The sequence below is a fragment of the Sordaria macrospora genome, chromosome 1, assembly GCF_033870435.1.
Source record: "Sordaria macrospora chromosome 1, complete sequence".
Taxonomy (NCBI): domain Eukaryota; kingdom Fungi; phylum Ascomycota; class Sordariomycetes; order Sordariales; family Sordariaceae; genus Sordaria; species Sordaria macrospora.
Window position 1 is genome coordinate 2,604,606 of NC_089371.1, and position 15,788 is coordinate 2,620,393.

Sequence of the window (15,788 nt, forward strand, 5' to 3'; positions counted from 1 at the left end):
TAATAGGGGCAGACACAAGGTTGGTTCTTAAACGTGGTGCCAATGTTCATGATCTGTATATTGATATTTGCCATGTTTCTTGCAATGCTATATCCCTGATTCATGCTTGGAAAACGCAGGCGTTTGTGCCGCTCTAAATAAATGTTTTCATTGAACCCCTAAACGCCAGCATAAAAATTCACACCTCTTAAACCAGGGCAGAGCTTCATTTGCTTTCATCCAAGCCCGCTTTATGCAGGGGAGTTCTAGCATGTCTCGGACATAATACACCATCGGATTGGATCGGTAAATTAATCGTAAAGTCGAACGGTCAACCTCTTTATCTGCGAGGGGGCGGGTTGAAGCCAGCGGGGCCACCAGCGCCCGGAGGAGGGAACGAAGGGGGGAAGCCGGGCGCACCGGGGAAGCCAGCGGCAGGAGGGAAAACGGGGAAACCGGGAGGAGGAGCTGATAAAAGTATTAGCGACTAAGACACAGATAAGTTTAAAAAGGATAACTTACGGCCACCACGACCGGGGAAACCGGGGGGTGCAGCACCGGGGAAGCCGGGGAATGGAGGGGGAGGTGCAGCGCCGCCAACACCAGCGGCGGGTCCAGCGAGCGAGATAGGAGCGGCAGCACCGCGTCCAGCAGGTCTAGCAACACCAGGACCAGCCTGGAGTGCGGAAGCAAGTCCTCCACCAGTCGATTTTCCAAGACGAGCGCTGGGGTCCGCGGGGGGAGGCGACTCGACGGAGAGCGAAATGATATGGGCGCCACGGATGATGGTAAGACCCAATGTGCGCTTCTCCTCTTGCTCGACAGTCTGGGCGGCGGGGGCAGACGAGCCAGGGGCAGCGGGCTTGTTTTGTCTCCGCTTGATACGACGGAACTCTTCGGCATCGGCGAGAACGAGGTTCATGTGCTACCAACATGTTAGCATTGAGACAAGATCATACCAAATAGGTATCGGTCGTATCATACCTTATCGAAGGCAAGCATCTGTCCGGTCATCTGGCGGCCATCGTTAAGAGTGACACGCATCCGGTAGTTGATCTGTTGGAATAGAAACCGTCAGTTCTTCGTTTCGTCGTTGGTATTCGAGATCGATCGTAAACTGAAAGCGTGGGAGTACGTACGTAACCGGCCTGTGATATCGCACCTTGTCAGTTGTCTGGCGTCAACATTGATACGTCAAGCAGCAGAAGGGATTGGAGAACGATGACTTACCATCTTGCCTTGCTTGTTGGTCGACGCCATCTTTGCAGATGTTTGCTACAGAGTAGCTTTTTGAAGTGGTACAAAAATTAACCTTTTGGTTTCTCGACAAAGTTGCTTAAACTTCGTCGTCGCGTTCTCAACAGCTCTTCGCGGGGAGGCTTCAGAGTCGCGTGTGGTTGGATGATGAAATCAGGTCAATTTCGGTTTTCCAAGGCGCGAGGCTGAGAACTCACCACAAGCGTCTCGCCCGGTCCACCAGGCAGGCACGCACAGACCCACCAGTGCAACGATTGCGTGCCAAGACTTCTCCCACAGTTCTAGGCTTGCGCAGCTTCACTATCCTCTCAAATTGCCTGCCGGTTCGCCAAGTGTCCGGCAGGTGAGGGTGGACCCCACATCCCTGGTGCCCACAATCTCAAAATTGCTGAACAAAAATCGTCAACCGCCTACGCAAATCTCCCGAGCATCGCGACGGTCAAGTTTCCTTTACGGCGGATTTCGACACAACACCGGCACCATGGTAGGCGATAGCCATCAATTCGTGATATTTGGGATCACCAACTAACGGGAAATGTGAAGTCTACCGAACAGAAGGCCCAGAACCCCATGCGGGAGCTCCGCATCCAGAAGCTCGTCCTCAACATTTGCGTTGGCGAGTCTGGTGACAGACTTACTCGTGCCGCCAAGGTGCTTGAGCAGCTGTCCGGTCAAACCCCCGTCTACAGTAAGTTCTAACCGATTTCTCGACGACCTGACGACTGTCTTCAACGACGCTCAAATCACCAGAAGAAAGTCGACGTCTTGAAGCGAAGAAATGATGGAAACCTAACACGTCTCTCCCCACCAACCAGGCAAGGCCCGTTACACCGTCCGTACCTTCGGTATCCGCCGTAACGAAAAGATCTCCGTCCACGTCACCGTCCGTGGCCCCAAGGCCGAGGAGATTCTCGAGCGTGGCCTCAAGGTCAAGGAGTACGAGCTCCGCAAGCGCAACTTCTCCGAGACTGGCAACTTCGGCTTCGGTATCTCCGAGCACATCGATCTCGGCATCAAGTACGACCCCGGTATCGGTATCTACGGCATGGACTTCTACTGCTGCATGACCCGCCCCGGTGAGCGCGTCTCTCGCCGCCGCCGCGCCAAGAGCAGAGTCGGTGCCACCCACCGCATCAACCGCGACGACACCGTCAAGTGGTTCAAGTCTCGCTTCGATGCCATCGTCCGCTAAATTGCCCCCTTCTTCCTGAAAAGGATGGGTGCGTTTTAGTTTGACGAAGCATGGGAAAAGGATCTGAGGGCACCCGCTTCTCGACGACTAGTGAAGTTTCGAGCTCGGCGGCAACTACTGGGCTTTCTGTGGGTGGAAGATTCTTTTGGAACTGGTTTCGGAGGGAAAACACCAAACCCAGGATTTGTAGATGCAACCATGATACCTCTCATTGGCGATTTCGTCAATCTAGCTTGATCTGAATCTACAGTCGAGCTGCGGCCTCAGAGACCGACCGGCGTTATGCCGGCTTACCCTACCTCTCCTGAACTTTCTGTGATGGGATTTGTTCCCTTTTGGCTGGCCTCTCGAGTGATCGGTTATACCTTTCTTGAACATATGTGATTGGAGATCTCTTCTCTTGGCTTCTCTAATGATCGATTACACTTAGTCTACTGTTGTAGAACCTGGACAACCCCCCAGAAATCATCAGCATCTGGCGCTACATGGCTTCTCCGTAGGTGGTTTGTCTGCGATGTATCCGTTGACGTAAGCAGACAACACCGCAAAGAAGCGACATCTCTTCCACAAGTTCGGTGGCTCTCGAGTGATGCTGAATGTTCTCTGCCTGTCACCACAACTGTCAGATACGAACACTCGAGGCATCTGGACTGGAGCGGATTACCACATGTGCCGAGGAGCAGGCTCTACAGACTAAACGATGGTATACACCGTCTCTGACTGCAACTACCTACGCAAAGAGCGGAGGAGGAACAATCTCACGATGTCTTGAGGCGGCGGAAGCGCCAAGGGGCTGTCAAATCACTGTCACCTGAGGTAAAGCATAGACAACACCATGATTGCCACTGCCTGGCTACCTGGCAACCGTAATGATACCTCTAGTCTCCAGATCGGGAAATATCATGGATGACAATATCCGCCAAGGGGTCAGTCCGCGAAATCATCTTCATTTGTTTGGTACACCAAGCACCCTCAGTCAAGAATATTCGGTTTAGGTTTCGTTGTTTGGGAAGATTGCGGAATATGTTAGGTCCCAGGATCTCCCTTCGCAGTTCAGTAACAATAAGATATTAGATGTGAACCACATGAAACATGGCACGTCGAATCAAAAATATCTAGGAATCAGAAGTCGATTAAGTTAAAGCGCTCTGATAATGGAAATAAGATATCATACATGAAATTTGAACAAAACCACGAAGTTCTAACGATCTGGCCAACATGAAAAGCAATAAACCCTGCCAACCCGTCTCCTCTTTCGTTTCCCCTTTTCAATCCCACAGACATGCGAAAAAGTCATTTACATCTCATCTGCATGGGTTGTGTCGTCCTCCAGGTCATCGAAATCGTGGCATATTATCAAGATTGTCAACCGCTACAGAAGGGCCGAGCGGAATGACATTAACAGGACCCGTTCTGGGGGTCACTGAAACTCCAAAATCCTGCTGGTATTCGCTGTTGTGAACAGGAAGAAACCAGCGATCCATTACGGGATCATGGATTAACGGGGCTGCCACCAAGGCAGCCCTCTAGAAGCCAAATCCGGTAGGCTGCGGCGCAAAACCATTGGTCTGCCCGTAAGGAGCCGGTGATGCCTGGCCGGGACCGGCAGTGATCATGAGTCGGTTGCCAAGAATGGGCGTGTTGTCCTCGACCTTCTCCTTCTCCTGCTCCTTAGCCTTGCGAGCCTCGTTGTCGGCCTTCAGAGAAGCAAGCTCCTTGGTCTGCTGGCAAAGCATGTTGATCATGTAAGGCATGGTGAAGTCATGGAGACCGTTGCGCCAAGAAAGCTCGAGGACAAGGTCGGCCCTGATAAGATCGTAGCAGGCATAAAGCATGCCAACGTAGCACTCGCGGTTGCCAATGTCGACGAACTAGAGAGAGAAATGTCAGTAAGAAAAGGCGACGAAACCCGATGAGTTAGGAAGAAACTTACGTAGCGCAGAAGCTCCTCGACGACTTCGGTCTTGCCAGAGATAGCGGCCGTCTCAATCGCATCCTTCCAAAGCTTATCCTGCTTGGAAAGGTTGATGGACTTCTCCCAGCGCTTGTTCTTGCGGTAGATGTTTGCAGCAATCTGGCGGAAGAAGACAAGATCGTGCTTCTCCAGACGACCAGCAAGTTCCACGGCGTCGTAGTTGTCATAGTTGTTCACAGAGTCGCGGAGAGTCTTGTAATCCTCCTCCTCAATGAGAAGATCGTTGATGGCGTCGTTAACGGTACGCTTGTTCTGAGACTGGACGCTGAGGAGGAAAGGCTTGATGAGGGGCAAGTTGTCGGACTTCTGGAACATGCGGACAACACGGTTGACATCGATGCGCGGGGTCAATACCTGGAGAAGGTCGGTGAGCAAAGAGGGATGCTGCTCCAGGTAGAAGTTGATGGCCTTGTAGTAGATCTCAAGGTTGGCCACCTTGACAGTGATCTCCTTGAATTGCTGGTGCTCCCAAGAGTTCTCAGGGCGCTCCATAACGGCGAGAGCAGCATTGTCAAACTCGTCGTAGTGGTAGTAGCAGAAGACCAGCTCAGGCCACAAGTTAGCTTCCTCGCAAGCGCGGATCATCTTGGGGAGGTTCATTCTGCTCCAGAAGAGCTTGAGGTGCTCCATAAGACGCTCGGGGTGATACTTGGAGAGAGCAATACCCAACTCGGTGAACATTCCCATGTGGGCGCGCTCCAAACCAAGACCCTGCTCGAGCAAGCTGATAAGCTCGTCAAAGTAGCCGTTTGCCTCGTACTGCTTGACAAGAGCCTGGAGTTGCTCGGCATCGACAATGAGGTTGAGACCGCAAATTTGAGCGAGACGGAACTCCTTCTTGTTGACGCAGGCCTCATGGACCTCCTTCCAGACCTTGATGTTGTTGGCCTTGCGGGCGCAATCTACAGCCGCCTGGTAATCGGAAAGGTGGACAAGGGTGGTGGCAAGCTTGGCCCAGTTGGAGATGCTGGTGTAGAAGATCTTGGCCGCCTCAAAGAAGCCCTCAGCGTACGCCTTGTCACCGGACTCCTCGACGTTGGCAACGTTGGTAGCGCGAAGGAACTCTTCAAGCTCAGGAAGCTGATCCAGGCGGGCGTAGCAGAAAGCAAGAGCTGTATCAATAACAGGCTCGCGCAGGGTCTTGCGGGCCATGCGGAGGTACTTGATGAGCTCTTCATTCTTCCCAGCAGCAACGGCGATTTCGATCACCTCCTCGTAGTTCTTCGGGTCCTCGGCCTTGATATAGGAGTCAATGGAATCGCTGACGCGGAGACCATCGAGCTGAGCCTTGGCAACCTTGCTCCAAACCTGGGGAATATCAACCTCCTCAGCGTATGCCTGAGCACGGTCAATGCTGACAACGTGCTCAACAAGAACATTGACAGCGGCCTCCTTGTTGTCGATCTTCTTGTAGACCTCGAAAGCCTCCTCGTGAAGGCCAACCTCAATACAGACAGCGGCAATTTCATCGGCGGCGAAGTTGTCGAGCCTGTGGATGTAGTCCATCACACGCGCCTTGTCGGCCTTAGCAGCAGTGAAGATGAGCAAGTTCTGCAGGTTCTGGTTGTCGCTGAAAGGTGACGGCTCCAGGACAATCTTCTCCAGCAACTCGATGAGCTCGCCAGGCAAGTCGGCGTTAAGGAAGCATGTAACAGCCTCAGAAACCTTGGCGGGATCAGTCGACTCAGGAACAGCGGTCGAGATGACTTGGTCAACGACAGAACGACGGTGGACGTTGTTCTCGCTGAGCACAAACATCCAGAGTTCCCTATCAGCGCGCTCCAAAAGATACCTGGCCTGAGCCTTATACATCTGGTTCTCGTTGGTGATGTTCACGAGCTCGAGATCATTTTGGCCCTTGCGGTAGGCAATGTAGGCAAGGTTGGGATCTCGCTTCTCGCAGTACTTTCCGACGGTGAGAGTATCATACTGATCGTTCTCCTTGAGGAACTTCTCAGGGTTGTTGTTGGAGTCAATGTAGATCTTGGCGAGAGCGTTATAGACAGCCTGCTGCGTGTTACCGGCAGCCAGGGTAGCCTCCAGGAAGGGCAAGAGAAGCTTGAGGCGGTTGCGAGTCTCAACCTCCTGCACCAGCTCATCGATAGGGATAGATGCGGGGTTGACAGTGCTCAGGAGATTCTTGATGATGCTTTCATCGCAGTCCACATCGAGGAGGCCTCCGATGACACCAGGGGTCCTGCTCGGGTTGACCTGCTGCACGTAGATCTCAATGGACTTGAACTGCTGGTTCTGGTACAGATAGAGAACCAGGTCATGGACGAAGTTGAAGCGATCGCAGACAACCATCAAAGGAAGCATCTCGGTGAGCTTGGCCTCCTTGAGGAAGTTCTTCACCTTCTCGGGGTTGTAGACGCTGTTGTCGCGGCAAATACGTTCGACCTCACGGATTTGTCCCATCTTGGTGGCAGCCTCAATGTACTTGAACACAACCTCAGGGTCCTCGGTGACATTGACGATGCTGGCAAGGAAGTAGTAGAGACCCTCAAAGGTCTTGTACTTCTCAAACAGGTCAATCAGCTGCTGTGCGCCAAGGAGCTCCGCGTATTTGGTTGCGATCTGAACGACAGTCTGAAGGTTCTGGCGAATGTTGTGCTTCATCATGGCGTCCAGGCAGTCAAGCGACTGTTCAACAGACAGCGCCTTGAAATACTCGATCAACCACTCAGCGTTGTAGTTGGGCATTCCAGGGATGTTGACAATCACCCGCTTGACGGCCGCAGGATCCTCATAGAGCTCCAGGGCCTTCTGCAAAAGACCTGCGCTCTCACAGAGCTGCGCAATGTGCGCCTTGTCGAAGTGGGAGAACATGTCGTTGCCAAGAATGGCGTCGGCAACCTGAGGGGCGTTGAGAAGGTTCATCTCCAACAGGCGAGTCTGAAGGGCACCGTGCTCAGGCTTGTTATCCTTCAAAGCGTCGAGAAGGAAGGCAGTCGCTTGCTGGATCATTCCCTGAGACTGGAAGATGTCAACCACCTTCTCAAAATCGACCAGCGGACCACCCTCGTGATTGGCAAGTGTTGTGGCGAACTCAGCACCTTTCTCGGCATTAACACGGACAATATGCTGGAGCAGCTGAATGAAGTCAGGCTGGTAGTTGGCTTGACTGCAGTAGGGAAGGATCTTCTCAAACTGGCCGGTCTCGGCGAATCCAGCGACGACCTTATGGGGAGCGTTGGCCTTCAGGTAGATGGCAAGCGCCATGTTGATATCATGAGGGCGGACCATGTCACCGAGCCTCTCGGAGCACTCGAGCTTGTTCTCGCTGAGCCACTTCTGCAACAGCTGCTTGCGGTTCTGGGCAAGGACGGGCATGGCAAGCTCAATAGTCTCGTGCTCGTTCAACGAACCCTTGTCCAAAAGCATGCCAAAGTACTGCAGAATATGCGACATCTGACCGGGCTGCTGGGGAAGACGCTTGAAGCGCTCGATGGTCTGAGGAGTGCGAAGGAAACCCCGAGGAGAGTTGGCAGCTACCTTGGCGGCCTCCTGGTAGTTACCATTGCTGAAGAGCTGCTCAAAGCGTTGCTGGTAGAGGTTATCGGCACCGGGGAGCCCTGCACGAGAAGCCAGCTTGATCGCGAGCTCGTTACCGTGTGCCTCGAGGACGTAGGGCACGATCGTGTTCTCATCAGCGCTGACGAAGAGAACCTGTCCCTTGCGGTTGATGCCAATGACACCGGTCGAATCCTTGTCACCGCAAGCGGTGAAAATGGTATCGCTGGAGATGCGGTTCATGAAGATGCATGTGGCGGTTTCGAGGTCGTAGAGATGGATGAAGCCGTACTTGGTGATAAGGTAGATGATGCCGTACTTTTGCGAAACCTGGATGGCGACGGGGAAGTCATTGCTCGCCTCGGGAGGGAAGAAGACGTCCACGGCCTTCTTGGGGAAGACGGGGTTTGTTTCGGGGTGGTCGACCTCGACAATGTGAAGCTTTGCGCCGACGGCGGTACGGACCGCAAAGGTAAACACCTTGGTGTCCTCTGGAGCGCCCTCTAGCCGGAGAGTGCCAAAAGCGGCGGCGTGACCCTCAATGGCCTGGCTGATACCGCGGTCTTTGGAGTAAAGCTGCATAGCGCCGACAACGCGGCCCTGCTGTTGTGAGATACCGACAACAACCATCCACTTTCCGTCGGCGCTGGTCCGATAATTAATTATTTGGTTGCCCTGGAGATTAGCATTACGATCGAAGACCTTGACCGGAGCGGGCTGGTTCGGGTCGAAGACATCCCAGTGGTAGACAGAGCCATCTGTGATCAAACCAAGCGTGGTCTCGCTAATCCACTTCCAAAACAAGACATCCTCGCTCATGTTTGTCGACTTGAGCTTGGCCTTGTTTTCGAGGTCGAAGATCTGGAGGGTGCGCGCTTGAGCCTTGAGGGCAATTACTTGGCGCGACCAGTGCATTATGGCACTGTCGGCCTTGATGGGACGTCGGATAACATTGTTGCCGTTCTTGAGATCGACGATGATGACTTCAGGGGACGCGGCCTCGTCCTTCTTGTCGCGGATACACACCCAGTTATCCGATTCTAGGGTCTGTGGGAGCGCGGGGAGTCACGTCAGTAGGGGTCGCCAGAGGAAGCGCGACAGGCATCACCTGTCGGCAGCAGGGTCAGAGCAAGGTGAGAACAACGTACACAGGTGTTGAAGGTGATGGCGGTCTGGTTGATGCCAAGGGCGCTGAGCTGCAGCAGCTCCTGGAATTTGATGGGGAGGGCCTGAGCCATGATGGGCGGTGGTGTTGCGCTAAGCTGCGCGCGGAGTGACGAAAATTAGCAGCCAACTTATCAAAAGCGGCTGGATGTTGAATTCGCTAGGAAGTAGAAAGATTGAGGGAAAGGGAAGCTCGTGAAGCTCCGCGGACTGAATGGAATGGCGGCGACGTGAAAGGAGGCGGTGGTGGTGGTTGGTTGTACTTGGGGAAAAATGACCGAGCTCCCGAGAAATGGGGGGAGGGGATGAATCAGGTAGGAGGTGGAAGTGCAAACAGGTGGAAGGACGGGATTAACGTAACGTCCAGAAGGCAGGAGGAGGTCGGTACAGGTAGGCACGCGAGGTAAGGTACTGAAAGGTAGGTATTGCCAGGTGGAAGGTACGCAGTAAAACTCGCCTGCCAAACTGTGGGTGAGAGAATCGTGATTTGCCGCTCTGTTAAATAGGTAGGTACCTGAGGTACTACGTCAATGCTCCAGCGGAAGAGAGAAGAAGGATCGCGGTTGTTGAAGGCGAGCGAGACGAGATGAAGTTCGAGTTATTTACAGTTACTACGGTGATGGATGAAAGGTAAGGTACAGCAAAAAGATGAAAGGTAGGTAGGTGGTGAGGTGTAATGCCTCTGTGTGTTTGTACATGCTGCAGCCGTTTGGTGCAGAGGTACCTTTCTGGTTACCTGCCGGGCTGCTTTTGAGTGATGTGTTAACACGGAACCTCGCGGCCGGGGCATCCACCGCCTACCGGCGCCGGCTCCATCCAGTGCTTCCCCCCTGCGTCGTCGGGTGCGCCTAGAAGGCGGTAGGTGCCTGCCCGGGGCCAATGCCCCCTCCGCTTCAAGCCGAAGTTGTCGTTCCGGCGAATTGGCCGCTTCATCGACGGGACCTTTCTTCCACCTTCCGTTGCCCGCATTGCCCGCCTCCTGAGAGCTCCGTCAGTCGGTCCTTCCACTTCCACTTTCCCCAGGCCGTTCATGCTCCAGCTGTCCCCAACTCCAGGACAGCCAAGTTCCAGGGTAACGTCAGCTGTCAATGCAGGGATTCTGAACTGGGCCTAGCCTGACCATTGTGGGGTATTTGACCAATCGCCCACCTTTTGGGGACACAGTGGGACCAGGTTGCTTGGCTTTTCTTATCGATAAGCTTTTTCAGAAAAGAAAATCGACCCGGAGAAATATCCACAGGCGCTTCAGTTGTCAGTGGTGGGCTATTACCTGTCAGTGTTCATCCAACATCAACAACCATCCCAATTCAATTACCACCAGACTTCCAGCAATACCGCCAAAATGGGTGTCGGACGTCGCATGCAAAAACAGGGCCCTCCCGAGCCTCTCTCGGAGGAGCACTTCGCCAACCTCAAGCGCAAGAAGGGCCTTCCCTTTGACGACCCTACCGCCGGCGAAGACACCAGAAGATCCAAGAAGCAAAAAGTTGTCAAGAAGCAGCCCAAGAAATCCGGTTCCAACACTGTCGCCGTCAAGGGTGCCAAGAAGGAGGAAAAGCCCGTCAAGAAGGCCGCCACCAAGCCCGACCACAGGACCAAGGTGTCCAAGAAGTCCAAGAAGGCTTCGCTTGATGATGATGAGGAAATGGGCGACGAGTTCGACCTGGAGGACCTCGATGGCGATGATATGGACGTTCAGAAGCTAGGAGACGACTTCCTCGGCACCGACGACGACTCTGTTTACGATTCCGACCAGGACCCCGTTGCTAAGAAGGAGGCATTCGTCTTCTCAGATGATGAGGATGATGAGGAGGATAGAGAGGAGAAGCTCACAGCCGCCAACATCGAGGGTCTCTCGAGGAAACTGGATCTGCAAAGAGAGAAGGAGGCGGAAGAGAACGAGGCCGAAATGCGCGACGAAGCTCTCCAGACCAACATTGAGGGCGGTGATGACCTCGAGGACGACGACGATCAACTTAAGCCCAAGACCAAGACTCTGCTGGCGCCCGATCTCCAGATGCTGAGGACGAGGATAACAGACGCCATCCGTGTCCTGGACGACTTTTCGAGTTTGGCGGAAGAGGGCAAGAGCCGTGCTGAGTACACCAGCCAACTCATCAAGGACATCTGCGCCTGTAAGGATCCGATACTCCTAGCACAGCACTTCTCTCAAAATGCACAATTGCTAACGTCCGGATTTGTCAGACTACGGTTACAACGAGTTCCTTGCTGAGAAGCTTTTGTATGTTTTACTCACATGTCGCATGCCCATCTGCGACGATACCAACAGTGGGAAAACGGACTAACTGTTTGTAGCAACTTGTTCCCTCCCAGAGAGGCGTTCGCCTTTTTCGAAGCCAACGAGAGCGCTCGCCCCGTCGTTATCCGCACAAACACCCTCCGAACACATCGTCGCGATCTTGCCCAAGCGCTCATCAACCGTGGTGTCACACTCGAGCCCGTTGGCAAGTGGTCCAAGGTTGGTCTGCAAGTCTTTGACTCGAAGTACGTATACCCCAAATCAACACCTCCAAGAGCTCACGGGTTCAGATAGCTAACTCGTGTGTGTGTAAAGTGTTCCCCTCGGTGCCACCCCCGAATACTTGGCCGGTCACTACATCCTCCAGGCCGCGTCTTCGTTCCTGCCCGTGATGGCTCTCTGCCCCCAGGAGGGCGAGCGCGTTCTCGATATGGCTTCTGCCCCCGGTGGCAAGACCACCCACATGGCGGCGTTGATGAAGAACACGGGTGTTATCTTCGCCAACGATCCCAGCAAGCAGCGTGCCAAGGGTTTGATCGGTAACATTCACAGACTGGGCGCGAGGAACGTCATCGTATGCAACTACGATGCGCGTGAGTTCCCCAGGGTCATGGGCGGCTTCGACAGGGTCCTGCTCGATGCCCCTTGCTCGGGTACTGGTGTCATCGCCAAGGATCCCTCCGTCAAGACCAACAGAGACGAGAAGGATTTCTTGCAGCTCCCCCACCTCCAGAAGCAGCTTCTCCTGGCTGCTATCGACTCGGTAGACCATGCCAGCAAGACCGGTGGCTACGTTGTTTACTCGACCTGTTCCGTTGCCGTTGAGGAAAACGAGCAAGTCGTCGCCTATGCGCTCAGCCGCCGCCCCAACGTCAAGCTCGTTGAGACTGGCTTGGCCTTCGGCAAGGAGGGCTTCACCAGCTTCATGGGCAAGTCGTTCCACCCCAGCCTCAAGCTGACCCGCAGATACTACCCCCATCTTTACAACGGTACGTTCTCTTCTCCACAGCCCCCTCCCATGGCTCCTCCATTCCATATATAATGACTGACATCCCGTAAAGTCGACGGTTTCTTCGTCGCCAAATTCCAGAAACTCGGCCCCACCCCCGCCAACGCCGTCCGCGCCAATGGCGTCGACAAGTCCAACAAGCCCCTCGAAGGCGAAACCCTCAAGGAATCGGAGGAGGTCGTCGACAAAACGCCCATCGGCGCCGAGGGCGAGGCCCAGGACGACTTCGGCTCCGGCTTCGACGACGGCGAGGATAAGGAGTACATGGAGCGCGCCAAGCGTAACGCCATGCGCAGGAGAGGTTTGGATCCTAGGGCTCTCAAGAAGCCTTCTGCTGCCAAAAAGGCTGAGAAGGCTGCTGAGGGTGAGGTTGAGAAGAAGACCGAGGGTGCGGCTGAGGTGACGGAGAAGATTGAGAAGCTCGAGGTCGTTGAGGAGAAGAAGGTTGATGAGTCTGCCAAGACCAAGACCGCCGTCAAGACTACCAAGAAGGTCGTCGAGAAGGTCACCAAGAAGGTTGAGGAGAAGCCCAAGGCCGCCGCCCCCGCGCCGAAGAAGGGTGGCGACAAGAAGAAGAAGGTGGCTAAGAAGTAAAGGGAAAGGTTGGCTTGTAATGATCCGTCTGTTTTTCTAACTGTCTGTTTTCTTTCGCATTGTTCAATATACTTGGGGCTTTAGGGATACCAACCAACAGAGCCTTCATGTTCGTATATCAGTTTTTTGGCAAGGAAAAGTTAATCTAGGTAGAGCACGTTTTGCTTGAATAACATCTCCATCGGTATAAACATTGCTAGGTGGTTATTTAATACATGGCTTCTGATTAACTATTCATTACATTTGATTGGGTATCGAACATCATATCTCTTCATTCATACATGCATGCCTGCGCCCTTCCGCCCTTTTAGTTTTCCGTAACCTCATGCCCCAGTGAACTGCCTACCAGGGAAATGATCTTGCGTAAATGAGCAGAAAGGATATGAGTTCCAACAAGTAAGTCCTCAACACTCCCCAAGATCAGGATAAACGCTTTTCAGCCTCCGGCATGTTGGAAACAATGCAAACATATGATCATCTCTCTGTTGGAGGGACAAATCGTAATAAGAAATCCTGGGCTCTTAACGAACGAGCAACTGTCGACTGACCACTGGCACGATTTTATCGTTATCCAGGGTGCACCTCCACGTCCCGTCTCCCCGTTCCCTCTTGTGATCCATATAAGTATCGAGTGCCATATTTACCAGCGACTCGGCATCATTGCGAAGCTCTTTCAGCTCTTTCTTGCTGCTTCCGGTTTTGGCAGCAGCATTGCTCGACAGGCGATATGCTGCAAACACAATCCCGTGGTTCTTCACGCTGCTAGTGCTTGCTTTTTCACCAAGCACGCTGAAAGGCCTCGGCGGAGTGTACCCAGTGTAGAATGAGCAGTTATAACCCAAAGCAAAATCATTTTCAGCCACATCGGGGTTGCGGTATTCCAGCCACTCATTACACCCAAGAATCTTTCGGTGGGTTGGTGCTGAGATGCGAAATGGGTTCTCGAGAGAGTGTAGCCCGTACGCTGCTAATAAACGACCAGTCATAGGTCGAAAATCATGAGCTAGCGAAAACGGCAGTCCGGTGTTGTCATCTGTCGACATGGCGGAGAACGACGCGCTGGGGGATGAAGGAGAGTTGAGAAGGGTTGTTGATGTTGAGAGCGACGACATGGATGATCTCTTTGAGAAACCATTCAGCTGGCTGCAGCCATTCTGACTGGGCCACAGGTTGACCACATAAACGAGGTCAAAGTGATATTTTGACGCAATCCGAGCAGCTTCAAAGGCTGCCATAGTAGCAGGCTTGCTGGCCAGAGGCGGGGAAAGTGTCAGCATGGGGTAGTTTTCGGGCGCCATGTGCGCAGAGAAAATTGAACCGAGACGATTCAGAGGCAGATGGTTGCTTGAAGGCTCTGAACATGTCATATGACTTGTTTGCGACAGCAATTGCTCGTTGGTAAGCTCGTCAGCGATATCATCATCGCTGAGGGTCAAAAAGTCATCGAAGCTGGGCTCCCTAAGGATGGTGTTGACCCTGATGGATGGGGTCGACCTCGCCGTGCTAAGCCTGCTGGCCGGAGTCTTCAACTCCAAGATGGGCTTTTTGCGGACAGGAGTAACAGTCCGGCTGCGAGGGCTCCCCGGCTGTGACGAAGGAATCTCATGTAGCTCGTTTGGCTCTGGAGCAGGGAGCGGGATAAGCCTTGGAGAGGCGGCCGGAGTAAGTTGCCCGTGCGAAAGAGACGTCAACGACAAAGAGAGCATTGAATCAAAAGATTTATCTTGCTGCGCGGACGGAGGAGGGGTTTGTAGATGTGTGTGGATGTGTAGATCAGGATTGCGTTTTCTGCGTGGCTGCGCTCTCGGGGAAATCGATATAGAAGTCGAGCGTGAAGGTGACTTGTGACCAGACCTCGAGCGGCGCATGGATAAAGCAGATAGCTCATCATGGCTCTTTGTAGAGCGACCTGAGAAGCTAAACTCGAGGAGCTCCGCTAAAGAGGCATCCTTTTGTCTGCTGACCAGAGAAGAAGACCGCTGAGGTACCGAAGGGCCCTGAATGCGACGCCTGGGAGTGAATCCCGTTCTGGATCCATGCTCGAAAGTCGAAAAGGATGCACTATGAGAATCACTTGGGGAGTCGGGGAGGCTCTTGGTACGTCGGGCACACTGGGACGTCAAGGTCACCTCCTCCCTGGCCAGCATGCGAGTTGAGGTCGGTCTGATGAAGGACGGTGTTGGAAATTGTTGGATAGTTGGAGTTGACGCCGAGTGTGAAAGCGATCCACTCTCGATAATCGTCGAGTTCCGCGGAGACAGCTTCCTCTTTCTGTGGAAAAACCTCTCCAACCTGTCCAGTCTCTTCTCGAGGCGGTCGATTCCCATCGCCATTGTGCTGATTGTAGTGATGGGTGATATGACAAGGTGATAGCGGTCAATCCGAGGTTGCCCCGGGGTAGGCAAAGCTGCGCACCGGCAAGGAAGAGGTTGTTTTGGATTAACTTCTGTCAGGAACCGAGTAGCTAAGGGTAGGTTTCTGAAGGTGTTTGGATTCAAGTTCGGGATGGTGAATAAAACTCTCCACGGAAAGACATGGAAGAATTGGCAAGGAGGGGTGAGTTTTGTGCGAGACTGAAGGGTCTATTGCGAGTTTGAGATCTTTGTGAACGGCAGGTGAGGCGCGGATGAAATGTTACTGAGACGAAGGCCTGGTGGTCGAGTGCCGGTAGTACGGTGTTGCGGATTTGGTGTGGATGGTCATTCCGGTTTGGTATGACGGTGATCGTACAACGACTTGGAAGTGTAGTGTTTCGATTACACCACAGGAGTAGGAAAACAGCGGCGGTCTTGCTTGTTGTCCTCCTAGTGGTAGGAGCTAGCTGTGTTGCTCGGCAGTTGAGACA

The 15,788-nt window shown here is 53.5% G+C and overlaps 5 protein-coding genes across 5 annotated transcripts; 2 read left to right on the forward strand and 3 right to left on the reverse strand.

Moving 5' to 3' along the window:
* Positions 1-47: 47 nt before the first annotated feature.
* Positions 48-1,373, reverse strand: SMAC4_05965 (uncharacterized protein). Its single transcript, XM_024655314.2, has 5 exons — positions 1,210-1,373; positions 1,119-1,127; positions 964-1,035; positions 502-904; positions 48-447 (listed from the first exon to the last, which is right to left on the reverse strand). Exons 1-5 carry the CDS (start codon positions 1,237-1,239, stop codon positions 320-322), a joined length of 642 nt encoding a protein of 213 aa, XP_024511215.2. The 5' UTR covers positions 1,240-1,373; the 3' UTR covers positions 48-319.
* A 263-nt stretch (positions 1,374-1,636) lies between these two features.
* SMAC4_05964 (60S ribosomal protein uL5) lies at positions 1,637-2,719 on the forward strand. Its single transcript, XM_003351037.2, has 3 exons — positions 1,637-1,720; positions 1,780-1,924; positions 2,052-2,719. The coding sequence occupies exons 1-3, from the start codon at positions 1,718-1,720 to the stop codon at positions 2,426-2,428; spliced, it is 525 nt and encodes a 174-aa protein (XP_003351085.1). The 5' UTR covers positions 1,637-1,717; the 3' UTR covers positions 2,429-2,719.
* Positions 2,720-3,546: 827 nt separating this feature from the next.
* Positions 3,547-9,998, reverse strand: SMAC4_05963 (uncharacterized protein). The gene is made up of 3 exons (XM_003351036.2): positions 9,065-9,998; positions 4,362-8,963; positions 3,547-4,299 (listed from the first exon to the last, which is right to left on the reverse strand). The coding sequence occupies exons 1-3, from the start codon at positions 9,152-9,154 to the stop codon at positions 3,955-3,957; spliced, it is 5,037 nt and encodes a 1,678-aa protein (XP_003351084.2). The 5' UTR covers positions 9,155-9,998; the 3' UTR covers positions 3,547-3,954.
* Positions 9,999-10,257: 259 nt separating this feature from the next.
* On the forward strand, positions 10,258-13,153 carry SMAC4_05962 (S-adenosylmethionine-dependent methyltransferase superfamily domain-containing protein). Its single transcript, XM_003351035.2, has 5 exons — positions 10,258-11,215; positions 11,286-11,322; positions 11,397-11,585; positions 11,656-12,329; positions 12,402-13,153. Exons 1-5 carry the CDS (start codon positions 10,423-10,425, stop codon positions 12,941-12,943), a joined length of 2,235 nt encoding a protein of 744 aa, XP_003351083.1. The 5' UTR covers positions 10,258-10,422; the 3' UTR covers positions 12,944-13,153.
* Positions 13,154-13,464: 311 nt separating this feature from the next.
* On the reverse strand, positions 13,465-15,276 carry SMAC4_05961 (uncharacterized protein; the record flags this gene model as incomplete). The annotated part of the gene is made up of 1 exon (XM_066090367.1): positions 13,465-15,276. One exon carries the CDS (start codon positions 15,274-15,276, stop codon positions 13,465-13,467), a length of 1,812 nt encoding a protein of 603 aa, XP_065945571.1.
* Between the last annotated feature and the right edge of the window lie 512 nt (positions 15,277-15,788).